Below are 15,266 nucleotides of genomic sequence, written 5' to 3'. Positions count from 1 at the left end.
AAAGAGAAAGAGAGAGACAACAATTACTTCATCGCTAAGTAAATGTTCCACTGTCTAAAAAACTACCCCTTTCTTCGCGACTTTTATCGAGACACAGTGAAAATTTCAAATCTTGCGGGCGTGCAACTTTTCATCGTGGATCGATTGTACATTCTGATACACTAGAGAAAGAGAGAGAGACAAAAATTATTTTATCGCGAAATAAATACTCCACTATCTAAAAAACCACCCCTTTCTTCGCGACTTTTATCGAGACACAGTGAGAATGGAAATCTTGCGAGTGTGCAACTTTTCATCGTGGATCAATTGTATATTCTGATACGCAAGAGAAAGAGAGAGACAGAAATTATTTTATCGTTGAGTAAATACTCTACTATTTAAAAAATCACCCCTTCCTCCCATCATCAGGACACAGCAGATAACTAACCGTATCCTTCGCCAAATCTCTTTAGTCCACGTTTAAATAGAGCACAGATTCCCTCGCAGCCTCCACGCGGACCAAACGCGCACTCGCGTAAAGAGTAAATCGTGGTAAGTCCTGGAACTCGCAGCGGCGAGTAAATCTTCCGCTCGAGCAGCCCCACCGCACGCTCTTCTCCCTTTGGCCGCGATCGGAGGCTTCCCGTTTTAATCGGCACCCGACCGCCCCCGCTAATTGGTAATTATCAGGCGTACACACTCGTGGAAACCTGACGTAAGAGGCTTAAGGCCGTTTACACGGGATGGAAGGATCCGGTGGCGAGCGAGCAGGGGACGGGAGGGGTGCGCGCGGTGGCGTAAGGCGCGCGTCGGTTTACAACGCTGGTAACACACAGCGCAGGTGTGCATATGTAATTCCGAATGGGTGCCCTCCCGGGCTAGCAGCCGCAGCGACGTGAAAAGAGGCTAGAGAGAGAGTCCGCGGCGACGTCTCCATTATTTATTAGGCGTATCGGCTCGTAGCGTATATAGCGAGAGCCAAAGACAAACGGCTGCATAATCAACAATTAGTTGGCTGATATGGTGTACGTGATCGGCTTTCAGCCGAGGGACGCGTCCAGGCATCGATTAACACGCGTCCTTTCGCCTTGCATTCCAGTTGCGAGCTTCGATCCAGACTGGCTGTATTTTATTCTCGTTTTTTTTTTTACTTTTTGTTTGTTTGTTTGTTGGGAAATTAAGAGGTTTCGAGGTGAGTTCTGTGGGATGTATAGTGTGTGGAGGGGTTGAGTTGGGGATGAACGGTCTGAGAGCCGCGCGTGGACCACGTGGCGAACGCGTGCGCGCGTCTCATCAATCACGCTCAAGTGGCGAACCTCTTTGAGGACATTCTTTTTTACGCATCCACAAATTTGAATATTAAAAAATAGATAAATGGATAGGAGAGAGTTTTGCAACGGTTTGTAACAATTTTTGATTGTCTGCAGAAAATTGTCTGGTAGCAGTTTTAATCTAGTCTGGCCTAACTCAATGGGGTGGAGGAATGTACGAGGGTGTTCGAGATTGGAAAGTATGGAGGAACAGAATGCGAGAGTCGCTCTCGTCGAAAGCATTTGCTTATAATCCCGCTGCAAATAGAAGATTGATCGCAAATAAGCTTGGTATACACAAGACGAAGATATTGCCGCGAGCCAGACGTTGATATAAATTTGTGGCTCGCGTTGTTTATTCGATCCCCGATTTCCGTTCGTTACGAGAAAAGCTCGGTTATATAAATCGTACTTAAAAGTTCACGAGAAACCGTACATTACCACACGACCATTGTCGAGAGCAACGAAAAAATACAATAACTAGCATAAATTATCGACCCAAATTACGTTGATTCAAGTACTTCGATCCTACCCTCCATCGAATTTCAAAAGTGTACTTCCGTGCTTCGATAAGCAATCTACCAACTCTATCTGTTCACGCAATTAGTCACCATTTTTAAATACTTTGTTGTTGTTAAGTTTATGGTCACAATGGTATCCGATAAAACCAGTGTACCATCGTACGCAGACCGTTAAATATTTTTTCGTAGACGTAAATTAATCTATTAGAAAAGAAAAATGTCTATATGATCCTCGAAAGAGCAGTATTCGAGACAGACTCGACTTCCCCAAATTACATCCAAAGTGCGCGGCAGCCAAGGGTGACTCTAAATCCAACTTACACACGTCGCCAGCCCGTTATCACGACCTCAAGTTACACAGTGTCTACCGTGGTGCTACGCCTAGATTACGTAGAACCAGGATTACCTTAAATCCACATTACACAGCGCGTAGGTGGCCCCAGCGCCAAGTTACGTGCTCCGCGAACAACACGGCGCCCAATTGTTCCACTCGTAGCTCGTAAGCCATTCCTCGCCCCCGCGGTCCAACCCCTTCAAAATCATAGGAAATCAGGATTTAACCAGCCGATCCGAGCGACGACGCGTCTGTACGGTTGGCCTCGGGAAATTGGGTCGCTCGTAGAACCCATCGTCACCCTCGGACGAGCAACAACGCGCGTACAACCGTAGGACAGCGTCGATCTACGACACGGCGGAGCTCGTCTGCCGCGAATTTAGGTTACAACCGGCTCAACACACGGCAGAGCCTGGCTCCGCGACGTTTTCGGTGCGGATGCTAAATCAGTTCGCGCTTGGCACGGAAACACGGGCCAGCGCGCGATCCACGCGGATCGAAGCCGTCGATAAATCACAGCCCCGTCGAAACTGTCCTCGAGCTCGCCGCGGATTTTTCCACACCCTCATCGACGAATCGCGAACCAGAGGATCCCGCGCGAGAATTTTCTTTCTTCGATCGAGCAGCAGTCGTTGACTCACCCCGTCAGAATGCGACTGGTAGCTCGCGAAGTCAGCCTCCCACAAAAGGATCAAATCGAAGGAGAGAATCGAGCGCGCGAGCTGTTCGTTGATACAGTCAGCTCGATTGACTGTAGAGACCATTTACAGCGAGCGTGTGTACACACGTGGAACCAGTCGAAACTGTGTGCACGCTCGTGTCACCCGGTAGAATCCGAACGGGGAACGCTCGCGTTTCTCCTCTCTTCCACCTCGTCGAGTCATTCCTCGAGAATGTGATTTAAGTCTGCATAAAAGACGACGGCCGTGCAGAATTACAAGAGGCAAGCAGTTCCGCTCGCTCGTCGATGCGCGGCCGCCCGCGCGCCCCAGCAACTTTCCTCTCGTGTCACCGCGCGCGCGGAATACCCAACGATCGGTTATCGCGTTCCACCGTTCGCCACGGAGAGGAGAGGACCGTCTTTTTCACGGGACCCGCGCAGAGGGGCGGCTGGATCGTTTCTCCGGGAAAAATAAAGCGATTCCCGACAGAGACTCGCAGGGTGGCTTTGGTACCAGCGCACGCCCACTGCGGTAACCTCTCCTCCGTCCACCGTCCTCTTCCACCCCTATTTAACTTTTCTCCGGCTGGCCGCGGCTACCGTGGACGAAAATTTATTCCCCGCTCGCTCTCCCGCTCGTGGAACGACCGAATGGATAAAAAATTATTGCCGCCGGCTCGATTTTTGCTGTTGACGATGGTCGTTTCGTATTTACGAGCGGTTTACTAATGGCACCCTTAAAGGGGGGGACGCCGACAAATGTTCGCCGATAAAATTTTACGCTTTCGCGATAGTTTCGTCGAGACTGTCCCTGTGTACATATATTGGGGATACCTTCGAATAGATTGGTAGCCAGTTTATTGTTACAGTTTCTGTTGATCCGTTTGAGGTCTGATTATTTAATCGTGTAGTCGATACTGATTGAGATCAAGCTGTTCTTTATAGTTGTCCTTATAATTAATAACTTTGTAGATGTAAATTTGAAAGGTGTTTTTCTAAAATTTCTATGCACATCGTGTGAAACCTAGCTTCTAAAAGAAAGCAATCTAAATTAATTGGATACGACGAAAAAGAAAGATTCTTTTTCAAACCCTAAACATTCCAGTGTCAAAGCATCGTCGATTCGAAAAAAAGGGTAAAAACTGGGGACACCAGCCTAGGAATGGAATTCCCGCGACGAGGATCGTCGACGCGGGCCCCCTTTAAGAAGATCATTTCCCGTGGCTGGCGAGTCGCTACGGGAGAGACACGGTTAGCCTAGATCTCGCGTTTTTCCGCGCCGCGGCGTTCCCAGAAAGCGTTTCGTAATTGTAACCGCGCGCTAACGAACCGCTCAACTATATTTCCTCGAACGCGGCGCGTCCTTGGTCGCGAAAGAAGAATTCGCCCGATGCAAATGCGTCCCCGCGTCGATCCGCGGCACGCGATTCATTAAATTTAACCGTCGAGTATTCCCCACCCACGGCACGACGGTTGAACGTTTCCGTCGCGCGTGAAAAATTCATACCGCTGTTACGAACGATAATTAACGAGCGACAGCCCCGAGTCGACTAACAATGCCCTCCTCCGTCGCAGCCGCGGCTTTAAAAGGTTCGACGATGGTTCGCGGGACAAATTTCCACGCTGACAGACCGGGAGGGGGAAGAAAAAGCGGAACGCTCTGGGGATATTTCAACGACTGCGACTTCAAACAATCGAGAGATGCCGATTCCGATTACGGCCCCGCGGTTGGAACGCCGCGCGCGGAGGATAGAAAGGCGAGAGACAGGCGAGAGTCTGCTACCGCTCGTGTGGGACGTGCACCACGCCCGATCCAGAATGTTTCGTATACCGCGTTTTTCATAATCGCACCGAGGAGTTATTACCGCGAGCCGCCGCTTTTCGTTGTTTCGAGTCTGTGCTCCATGCGAGCCGCCAGTGATCGTTCCTCCGCCATTTTGGTAGCCGCGCGAAGGTTACCTCGGTTTCGATCGTCTAAGAGTTTCATTTTTGGTGAATTCTTTTACTGTAAAGTGAGAATCTAACCTCGAAACGGATATAAAGATAGTAAGAATTACATCGTTTGAATTATTGTAGTAACTAGGGGTTAAATAAGGAAGCTGAAGACATGATTTTTAAGTGACATTGTAAAACTGAAGGTATCTCGATTGGAAGAAAATAGAATGTACCTCATGCACGCCACGTTTCAACCCCCTTCCACTGTTATCGCGGTTTATCGATGCGGACTACGTTTGCGTTCTCGCTTCCAATTATTTTTACGTCCTCTCCGGCACTCGAGCGCGTCACGACTCTTTTCCCGGGAACCAATTCGCGACTCGAACGATTTTAATGTTCGAGGAATTGCCAGGGCGATAAATCCGTCGTGTTTTTGCGATTATTCGCGGCGCTATCGGCGGTCCGAGCGATTTACTGGAAAACTCGGGTGTCGAGAAGCCGAGCCAAGGAAAAGAGGAAAGCGGCTACCGTAGGAATTATAAATCTCGCGCATTCTAACGATCGCGTGGACCAATTAATCTAATTAACCACCAGCGTCGCAGTAATGCCACTCTCGTCATTCCACCAGAAACCATCCCATTATTCATCTCTAAAAACGATACACTTGCTTCTTTAAACTTTTAAAGCAGAATTTTTCCAATTTCTCTAACAGATACTTCGATTCGTAACTTGATTACAAATTAACTCAGACAGTCGACTGGTCGCGTACGAAAGAGTCCATCGAACCGTGGAGAACCTGAAGGAACGAACGAGGCGAGGACGCGGAGGATTCCTGAAATTTCTCATTATTTTTCCCTCTTTTTCGTTTGTCAGAAGGTTCTGGCGAGCGACGCCCCGTTCTGCGTGCGCGCGTTTCGTATGCAAGTGTGACCGCCGCCTAATACGTGCCGCCGCGGCACATACTAATTAGCTGGCCGAGCGAAACGCGTCGTGAATACGACTCCACGTGGCGAACGTTAGATACGAACCGCAGTGCCTCAGGTTGGCTGTGCCTCGGACTCCGCGAGGCGGTTTCCTGCCGCGAGGTACGCCTCCGAATCCTCTTTAATAATAGCTGCGCGAAAGTGCCACGGGGCTGTCCCTCGACGATCGTCGGGACCATTCGAGAAAGTGATTCGAACGTCACCCACGAAACGCGAGGTTTAGTCAAATTTCTATGATCTGGGAATTCGCGCGAAGAAAGCACGCGAAGAGAGCGATGCGAATTTCTTTCCAAACATTAAGAAGAGGTTTTAGTTTTTCTAACGCATGGCAAATTTTAGAATATTTTGAAAAATTCATTATTTACTCTGCTATCATCGATGTTAGAGATTACAACCCTTAAGGTAACCAACTTTTACATTTCTCTGAAGATTTATCAAAGAAAGGGGTAATAAAAATTTGCGAACTTACATTATTCTATCTATATCGATCACCTAGGTTTATCTGCTCGACTCAACTCGCGTTCCACGACTCGATTAATTAGAAGGAAAAGAACGATGCACGCGTAGTCACGCGAGAGATTCTCAAGTAAAAAACGCACCCCTAGCGTTCACCGGTAACCACCGCTCAACCTAGCTGTCGAATTTGCAGATGCGTTTCGTTTACGAAACGCAGAGGGAGAGACGGAAAGAGGGCAGCGAGTTCCAGCAGGGGATATTCGAAACCTCGAACGGAACAGCGTGACATCAACGGGCCCTTTGAAAACGCTCGACTACGCGGCTGAACGACAGAGAGCAAGTGCACGCTGCGAGCACGGTATGTGCGCGCGTGGTGCAATAAGAGATTCGAACCGGCTCGAAGTCACGTACGAGTACTAAACCGGTCCTGTACAGTGTGGGACTAATCGGCCCGTCTTGTGTCACCGGGCCCCTCGTCGGCCATCATAAAACTGTCACACTCCGCGCGAACTGGAATGCTGCATTCGTACCGATCCTCGATCGAGCGAACTCTCCACAAGTGTCTATTTTCAAATTCACTTAACACCAATTCGAGTAGACAATCAGAATGAACTATTGCTAACACAGACGAACAATTGCAATTAATATAGTACAGGTATGCCTCGATTATCACGGTTAACTGATTTCGTGCCATTCGAAACTCGAGATCCATACAGATTTGTACGTTTGGTTCCAACGATTAATTAAGAAAACATTGAAAATAAGAATACAATTTGCGATTTCGTGCCATATTACGGATAGCTAATTAATAATTTCGACGATACGGTCCAATTAGATTAATTTTTTACATTCTAATATCACAGAAAGCCTGAAAAGGTCCAGTGATTGCAGATTGCAATTGGCAGAGAAGTGAAATATTTCTGTGAAGTAACTCAGCGTCCCAAAATTGACACACTCGAGACAAGGTCCCTGAAAAAGAGTGAATTCTCAGATGCGTTTACCCCGCTCTCCTGACCGCCGTACTGGTTCCAATAGCCGGGCGATGGTACCGAGGCGACGCTCGACTGCAACATCGAGCCACTTCCGGCCAAATTGCTCGGGCTGGAGGCTTGGAATCGATCCACGGCTGTGTTCTGCGATTGATTCGAGGTGCACCGCGGTTGACTGTCGCGCGTCACAGTGCCACCGTGGCTCGAGGGCAACTGGGAACGATCGCAGCCGCCTCGCAGAGGACTCGACCCGTCCGTTCTTCCGGCAACCCTAATTTGCATCTGCTGGACGGCCGCGAATCGAGCGTACCTGCAGTTCGCCTTGCAGCGTTCGATCGCGCGGCCGTTGGTCCTCTCGATCCCGAAATCGGTCAGCTTGAAATTCTGCTGATTCATCTTGAAATCGGCGTTGTCCTTGAAGCTTCGATCCATGGCGCGTCTGTTCCTTCTGTTCGCGTGAAATCGGGTCAGCAGCGTCCCTTGTCGCAACGGTTCGATCCGTGGGATTTTGGTCCTCCTCGCGGGTCATTGCGATTTAGAGGAGGGATCGAAGACGAGGTTCGAGCGATCGCTGGTCACCTCGACACGAATCCTGGCCACGCTGAAGGAGCCTCTCGCGACGGATCGACGCATCTCGACAAGGATCCTCCGTCTCGATTCGATTAGACCGCGTTTCAATGTTTCTCTACGCGATGCGGATCGTCCACGAGCAGAGTGTCGAAGGAAATTACGCAAAATCGCGAGATAAATTTTTATCTGCTCTGTGCAGAGGTCCGAGGATAAACAATCTCGCGTAGGAGGAGCACGACGCTTCCTCCACTGGCTCTACTCGTTCTTTTCTTTCTCTCTCTCTCTCTCTCGAGATCCAACGAGTTCGATTTAATTTATCGCCGCAGGAACTGCGATCGCCGCGAGTCAGAGGCGACGCGGGGCTCGCGGAATCATTAATCAACGGCGGAAAGTTCGCGCGCAGAACTCCAGACACCCCTTAATTCGGATTCCACGAATCGCTCGAGACTTTCGTCGAAACCGCCGCGGCTATTTTTGAACAATGCGCTCGCACAGGCGGTCGCGCCGAGACTTTCACGTCGCTGCGTTCCTTGGAACAGTCCGCGGAACGATTTTCACTTTTTTCCAAACGAGTCGTTTCATCGACTGGTCCTGCTTCACCTTCGATCGATGAATACTGAGAAACGACCCCTCAACTCGATCCACGAGAGATTTTCGACGCCCGTCCTCGAGGATCCACGTTTCTTTGACGCACTCGCGGACACGGATGGCTCGTGTCGTTCGACGCACTCGATCGACGCGAGTCGCGGTGTCGAGGATGGAAAACTCGCGGACGAAAACAATCGCGAGAGGATTAGAGACGGTAAGAGCTGAGACTGGCAGCTGGTCAGCCAGTGGAGAGACGACTGGTTTTGTTACACGGCTGGTGAGCTACGCGGCGCGCGAAGCCTGGGGTCCAGCCTCCCTCCACGATCGCGAGAACGTGCCCGTGGTGCTCGTCGTCCCGTTTCCGCGCGTCCGTTGCACCGCGGGCCTCGCCGTTTCTCGAGACACCGCCGACAACAGTTTTACGACCGCTCCTCTGCCCTCCTCAACAGGATAACGCGAAATTCGTTCCGTTTCATTTCGCAGCTGTTCGAGTGTCTTCTAAAAAAAAAATTAGTGTAGACAGTCTACTTCGCGCGAGACACCCTCTATATTCGATTATTACTATATTATCGTATTTAAAAAAGAAATTCATTCGCGAGATAATTCTCTTTAACGAATTTATATACCTTTTTCCTGATGTGTACAGAAGATCCTCAGGAGAATATTGTGCGATTAAACGATTATTATAGAGTCGTTAATTAAGCATCTGACGATATTTTAGTTGTGTGTGGAAAGAAGAAAAACGCTTAAGATTCTCTTGATTTTTAGGAGTATGAATAAAAATAGAGAGACCAGGAACTATTGGAGAACGAGCTGAAAAAAGGAGTCTACGATGTCTGACGACAAGGGGATATGCTACTTAATCCTCGCGTAACCACATTTAAGTAGAGAATGGATCCAGTCGGACATGTGCGAACGCGATCAGTGATTCCGTCCTGGCCGAGACAGACGCGTGGCAGTGGCTGACCAATGAGTAGCTCTGGCAGTAGATAGAGCCACTTCCAATGGGACAGCCGCGCAGTAGATAAAACCAGCGCGTTTGAACGATCGCGCCACGCTCTGTACCAATGGTACCAAACCTATTGTCCTACATTAATTCAAATACAAACATTCTCAAACTTTATCAAAATCCACAAGAGAATTCTACGATCTCTACGCAAGATTGCAAGCATTAAAAAAATTCATGAAGCCCTCGAAAGTATTCAAGAAACTTCCAATAACTTAATTTCGTGCTTATAATTGTGATAATCTAACTTAACCTCTATAAAATGTACAATAACGGACTCTAAGTTGATCTAACTTAACTCCATAGAAGATTCAAGGTATAACCACATCGCGATTCAGGAATCGTTGAAAAATCGTGCAATAAAATCGAGACGCCCCACCTCTGCAAAACGAGACACATCTCGTCCCCCTCGTCCACTCGGTTTTCTAGATAAGCGTAAGGATAGAGTTACCTCGAACGACGATACACAGGCATTCCTAGAACGATCGCGGAGAGAGCGACTGGGTGGTCGTTCGAGTAAGATCAGCCACGGTCGCGAGCGCGTATCACCGTGCCCGGTCTCTTCCCCACCCGCGGTGGTACCGCGGAAACGTTCCGCTGTTTTGGAGAAGAAAAGGGACAACGGCACCCGCGGGGAGATTTATTCCTGCCCCTAGGATGCTGGCCATCGTCAAAAAGAGAAGTGTGTATATTGATTCATGGAGGCGGGCGTTGTTTGCCGCGGCTATCTGCCCTCCCATTCCCTGCTGGCATTAATCGCGATATCTTAATCGCCTATTTCTTCCCCCTCCCGCGGTGTTTCATTTTTCTTTATTCGCCAGAGGTCGACCACCTCCGCTCCCTAGCGGATCTACGCGATTTCGATCGTTCGTATCGTCGCGCCTGGTCCTCAGGACTACCTCTCCCCTCTTCGTACTCGCGTGCGAATCGTTGGCGAGGACGTTGCCGATCGAGGGGCGGGAAAAATCGGTCGTCGTTCGATCCACGCTCGACTGGCAGAGGTTTCCGTGCTCGCGTTACCACGCGAGCGCATCGTTGCATCGCTCAGCGGCGGCCTGGCGAGCCGCGCAGCTACAGAAATAGTTGATCCACGGTGCGGCGGGACTTCGAGAGGGACTACGCTGCTATCCAGGGTGGCGGAGGACGGGGCGCGCGGAGGGCTCGCGGAAAGAGAGAGGAACGGGAGAGAAAATACGAGCGGGAGTTACGAGTTACGGCGGAAAACGGTGGATTATGTGTGTTTAACTCCTCCCTACCACCGTCCTTAAGGCGCCCCCGGCAACCCACCCACCCTCCCTCTCGTCCTCGACTTCCGAAAGGCACCGAGTTATGTTTGAGCACGAAAAGTAAACTTCGACTTCGTGGCGACGTGAGGCGCTTTGTGAGGATTAGGAAGGAGGCCGCCGTCGGTGAATCGGCTTCTTTGTCCCGACTTCCGCGCGCGCTACGCGGATCGATCCTTCCCGTCGATTCGGACACCCTCTCTTTGGGTCGCGTCGATACTGTTTCCGTTCGGAAATATGGAAATCGATCTCGTAAACAGTGAAACGAAGAACAAAACAATGAAACATAGATCACTCGTACTATGTTGTTTTAATTGAAAAATTAAATTGATCCAACTGAAGGGGTTAAATTGTACGTTTTAAGATGTTGGATCGATTTTTGTGTTTTTATTTCGAGCGAGAAGTTTGTCGATTTAATTGGAGATGCTTTTGGGATTTCTTTCGACGGGATTACACGTTTGGAAGAAGATCGCGCGAGGAATTCGTTGGAGAATCGTAAAAAACGCGGGCACGACTGGTAGCTCGGAACGGAGCGGGCCGTGGCTTCCGGGGGTAGGTAAACCCGAGGAAAAACTGGCCTGGCCGATGTGCAACAGGTAGGAAAGCGAATGCACAGGCCAGTGCAAGTCCAAGCAGCCTGTCAAATATCGACGGAACGGAGGAAGCGAAATCTATCAACGCCCGTCAATCCTCTAGTAATTAAACTAAAAAAACCTGCGCGCAAATCAGCGCGTTTCTCAATTTTTCATTCAGCTTGTCTTTCCTTTCGTTCCTCGTCTCGTTAAAACCTTTCGACAGGCATATACGCAGCTCTGAATTTTTTCTATCAGAAATAATATCGCGATGTAATAATACGCTGGGTGTAGTAAAAATTGATGGCAATTATTGGGTTACTGAATGAACTTAACGCTTGCAACACGACTACTAAAAACGTACGACCATTTTGTTACACCCGTTCGCCTGGTGGCAGCCTGTGGTCGAGCACCTGATAAACCAACGCCATCATTAAGCGATATCTCGAACGTTCCCGCTTATTTGTCCGATTGCTCAACATCCATCGCTGATGGAATAACAGCGTACGATAAAACGCGGCGTTTTAATTCCCCAGCGCGGTTTACGTAATCGGCTGCCGGCTTGTGGAAAATCGTCCGCGGGTTTTCGCGTGGAGAACGATTCAGGCTTGTCGCGGGAATGCGTAGCCGAGCAGCAGCCAACGCGCTCCAGAATGGTTGCCGTTGGGCAACCGCGGCAGTCGAGCGCCCGCGAAGGTGCCTAATCGCGCACCTTCACCCAGATAACCGTCGACGTCTCCGCTCGCGACAACGTGCCCTTTCGAATCGCCAGCTAGCCGCGATAAATCGACGCTTCAACCGCGCACAGCCACCGTGCAGCTTTGCGAAACTCTATATGGACACCACTTCAGCACACTCGTGTGACGCTGTGATAAAGACAAGATTTTGGGGACACGTTCAGCAGAGAAATTTAGCAATAAAGAATAGAAAATTCGAGGTTCTGAAAATTCAAATTGACAACCTGCTCGAAGTCTAGATAACAATTACAGCTCGTGTTCTATTTTATTTGAATCTTCAGCGCTCGAGAAGCAACTTGAAAAATTTGCAATCAAGAAATTAATAAAAACATAGATCCTTGCAACTTATTCGACTCTAATGAGACAACAATCTCCAAAGAGTAATAATAATAACAACAATCAGAGGGGGATGAAAAATCAACGAGGATGAAGCTACGATAAAACGGAAAGCCTCGCGATACAAATTCCTCTGAGCGATTCCACGGTCCGAGATCGTCGAGAAAGAATCGCCCCGGCAAGAACGAGAACAGGAAATCCATAGAAAGCGTGGCGACGAGCGCCCACGGTGCAGTGTTACGATGAAGAGGACGCGGAGCGCAAGGGAGGAAGGGCGTGTACGGAGCAAGTTCTCCGCGGTTTCCATCCGTACTGTACCGGTTTTAAAGGACCACGGCCTGGAAGAGGAACGAGGCGACGCGCAGGTACGATCCGCGTGTACCTGAGAGGCGCGCGACAAGGACGGGGCCGGGTCGTACGCCGCGCGAATAGGCGATAGAGGAGAGAAGGGTGGCGGTCCGCGCGCCGCCAAGAGAGGTGGACTAGCCGCTGAAGAGCGAACTGGCCAGACTGCCTGCCGCCGTCGACAGCGTAGCACCGTTCTTCCTCGCCAGCTCGTCGAGGACTCGCGATAAAGCGCGACCAGCTGAAGAAATCACCGATTCTACGGATAAAACGCCGTCCCACGTTCGAACCTTGCGTGGCGTTTTTTACAGCGCCACGTTTCGGGCGTTCGTGGTCCCTGATATGAATTTCGTCGCGGTACTCTTGATTTCTCTCTTATCAACCAACGCTACCGTGCGATGGAATTTTTTTTTGTCCAGGAATTTTGCGGGGGTGGTTGGACTGTCTTTATTGGGAACAAATATTTGAATTTGTAAGATGTTGATCGAAGATCGTTTCCTTGGATTCCATTATATTTGAAATTAGAAAGCAGAAATTGCTTTTCGGCGAAACAAGTGGATATTGCAGAATGGCGGAATAAAATAAGACGTGACTGTCTCTATTATTAGACGAGGAATGTCTGCCAATTTTGATGTAGAGTGTGCAACGTCCAAATGTAACGTAAAATTATGTTAATCGGAAATAGTGCAAGTAGGAGATGCACATCTGTCTTGCAGAGTATATTTATAATGTAACAGTCGTTTCTGAGTACTCTGTAACCTGAGTAATTTTCTTTGGCATAAATATCAATAAAATGGACGCATCCTACTTTTTCCATCCCCCCCAAATATTACTAACAATAACAGTAATAAAATCCTTGTTTGACTCCACAATCGACTCTCAAGTTTAAAGGAATTTAGAAAGCATTTAAACAATTTCAACTGCAGTCTCAGCAGTAATTACACTAATTAAATTCCATTTTTTTGTGCCGATCATGGACGCCAACACGCTCGACGACCTCTGGACGAGGTCCTCTCGACTCGTGGAAAGGAATCTTGGCGATCTCAGCTGTTGTTCCACCGGGACCGATCGATTAACGGTGCGCTCTCCTTTCGTTCGACCGGCGAAAGAATTAATCAGCGACGAGTAAATTGGCCCAGACTGCCTGTCGCCATCGAGCGAGCCCGGCCACACGTGCCAATGAAACTGGCCGCGGCTACGAGGAACGCTAAAACGACCACGTTGAAACGCGCAACACCTTTCTCGACCTTATTCGACCGAATTAGAAACCAATTGGCTCGATTTCCGTCTTCGATCGAGACGAGCCTTCGAGAGGCTCGAGGGACATCCGGTTGCGCAAACCTCGGATCATTAACGCGCAACAATCGCCAACCAGATACAAATATCTCGACGATAATAATCGATCCGTCGATCCGTTCGATATCAAAGAGGAGCGAGAGTAACGTTTCAGAATAATATTTGGTTCCAGCGAGGCCTTTGAGAAATTGAATTTCGCCTTTTGATTCGCCAGCGGTGCAAGGATCCGCGCGATCCATTAAAACTGCAACCGTTTGGCTATTCGAGCCAGCCACTCTCGCTTTCTGCGCCTCTGTTCGTACCACCGACGCTATAATTGCCAGGCTGCGACCACGGCTAACGCCGCGCAGACCTCGCGGACCGTCCACTCGAGTCGGGAGAAAAAATAGCACGCGACCGGTTCAACGATCCCGGTGAATTCGACCGCGATCGGCCCTGAAAATCGCCGATACCGCCGCGCGCGACACCCCGGAAGCCGAGCCGGTACAATTAGAAGGCGTTCCTCCGCGGCCGTGTGTCCCTGGTACCGTTAACCGATCCACGGGGATCCGACGATTACCAATGCTTCCTGAATACGAGCCGATCGATCGAACGCGATGCTTTCGAGCGAGCGTTCGAATAGATACTTCAGTTTACGCGGGACACTTACTCTCTACGTATTACTCTTTATTAAAAATTCTAAAAAAGGCTCGCAACACTTTTCTAAAGCGATATTTCCAATTTAGAGAATTATTGCCACAAATGTGCGAAACGAAAGAGTTTCTATTGTTTCAATTGCTCATCGTCTATCTCTAAAATGACATCTCAAGCGTAAAGAACTTATAATTACATCTGTAATCGTCTTTCCTTGATAAATACCCTACAAGGTATTAACAAAACGCTGAAGATTATAATTATCGCCAAATACGATCCCAAGATCGTCGAAGATAAATATTCCGCGACAAGCGAGCGCGAGCAGTAGTCGATCGTATCGAACAAGTCTGGCTGTACCGCGATGAGAACCGAATAGCGTCTATTCCTGCCAAGGAAACCGTAAAACGGGTGGAAAAGAGGCGCGAGAGGCGTCCAGAACCGGCATAAATTAGTCGTTGCCTACGATCCCCGGGCGGGTATCAAAAGATGCGCGCCCCGCCGTTTCCTGTGTCACGAGCGCCCCGGTATAAATACCATATCGACGCGCGCGAAACTATAAAACTGCCGTGGAAGCCGAGGGCGGCCATTGCGTCGACGAGGACGCAGAGTCGTGTCGTTTCCGCGGCGAGATTTACAGGTCGTTCCACGAGGCGCGGTCAAAGATTAATGATTCCGTTGGGTAAACACGTGAAATGGCTGCATATTACACGGCCTGGCGAGGCGAAGGGGGGC

General features: G+C 49.4%; 1 protein-coding gene across 13 annotated transcripts in view; it reads right to left on the bottom strand.

The window, feature by feature from the left end:
* LOC143427719 (protein daughterless-like) overlaps window positions 1-15,266 on the bottom strand; it is a 101,334-nt gene that overhangs the window by 16,708 nt on the left and 69,360 nt on the right. Inside the window, exon 1 of one of the 13 annotated variants that reach the window (XM_076902125.1) lies at window positions 7,181-7,374. The exons of the other annotated variants lie outside the window; for them this stretch is intronic. Within the exon in view, the coding sequence (XP_076758240.1) occupies window positions 7,181-7,252 (72 nt within the window). The 5' untranslated portion in view covers window positions 7,253-7,374. Of the gene's footprint in view, window positions 1-7,180; window positions 7,375-15,266 lie in introns of those variants that run through there. 13 annotated transcript variants of the gene reach the window in all.

Source organism: Xylocopa sonorina, chromosome 9 (assembly GCF_050948175.1).
Source record: "Xylocopa sonorina isolate GNS202 chromosome 9, iyXylSono1_principal, whole genome shotgun sequence".
NCBI lineage: Eukaryota > Metazoa > Arthropoda > Insecta > Hymenoptera > Apidae > Xylocopa > Xylocopa sonorina.
The sequence above is the reverse complement of the archived record's forward strand: the minus strand, read 5'-3'. Positions and strand labels throughout refer to the sequence as shown.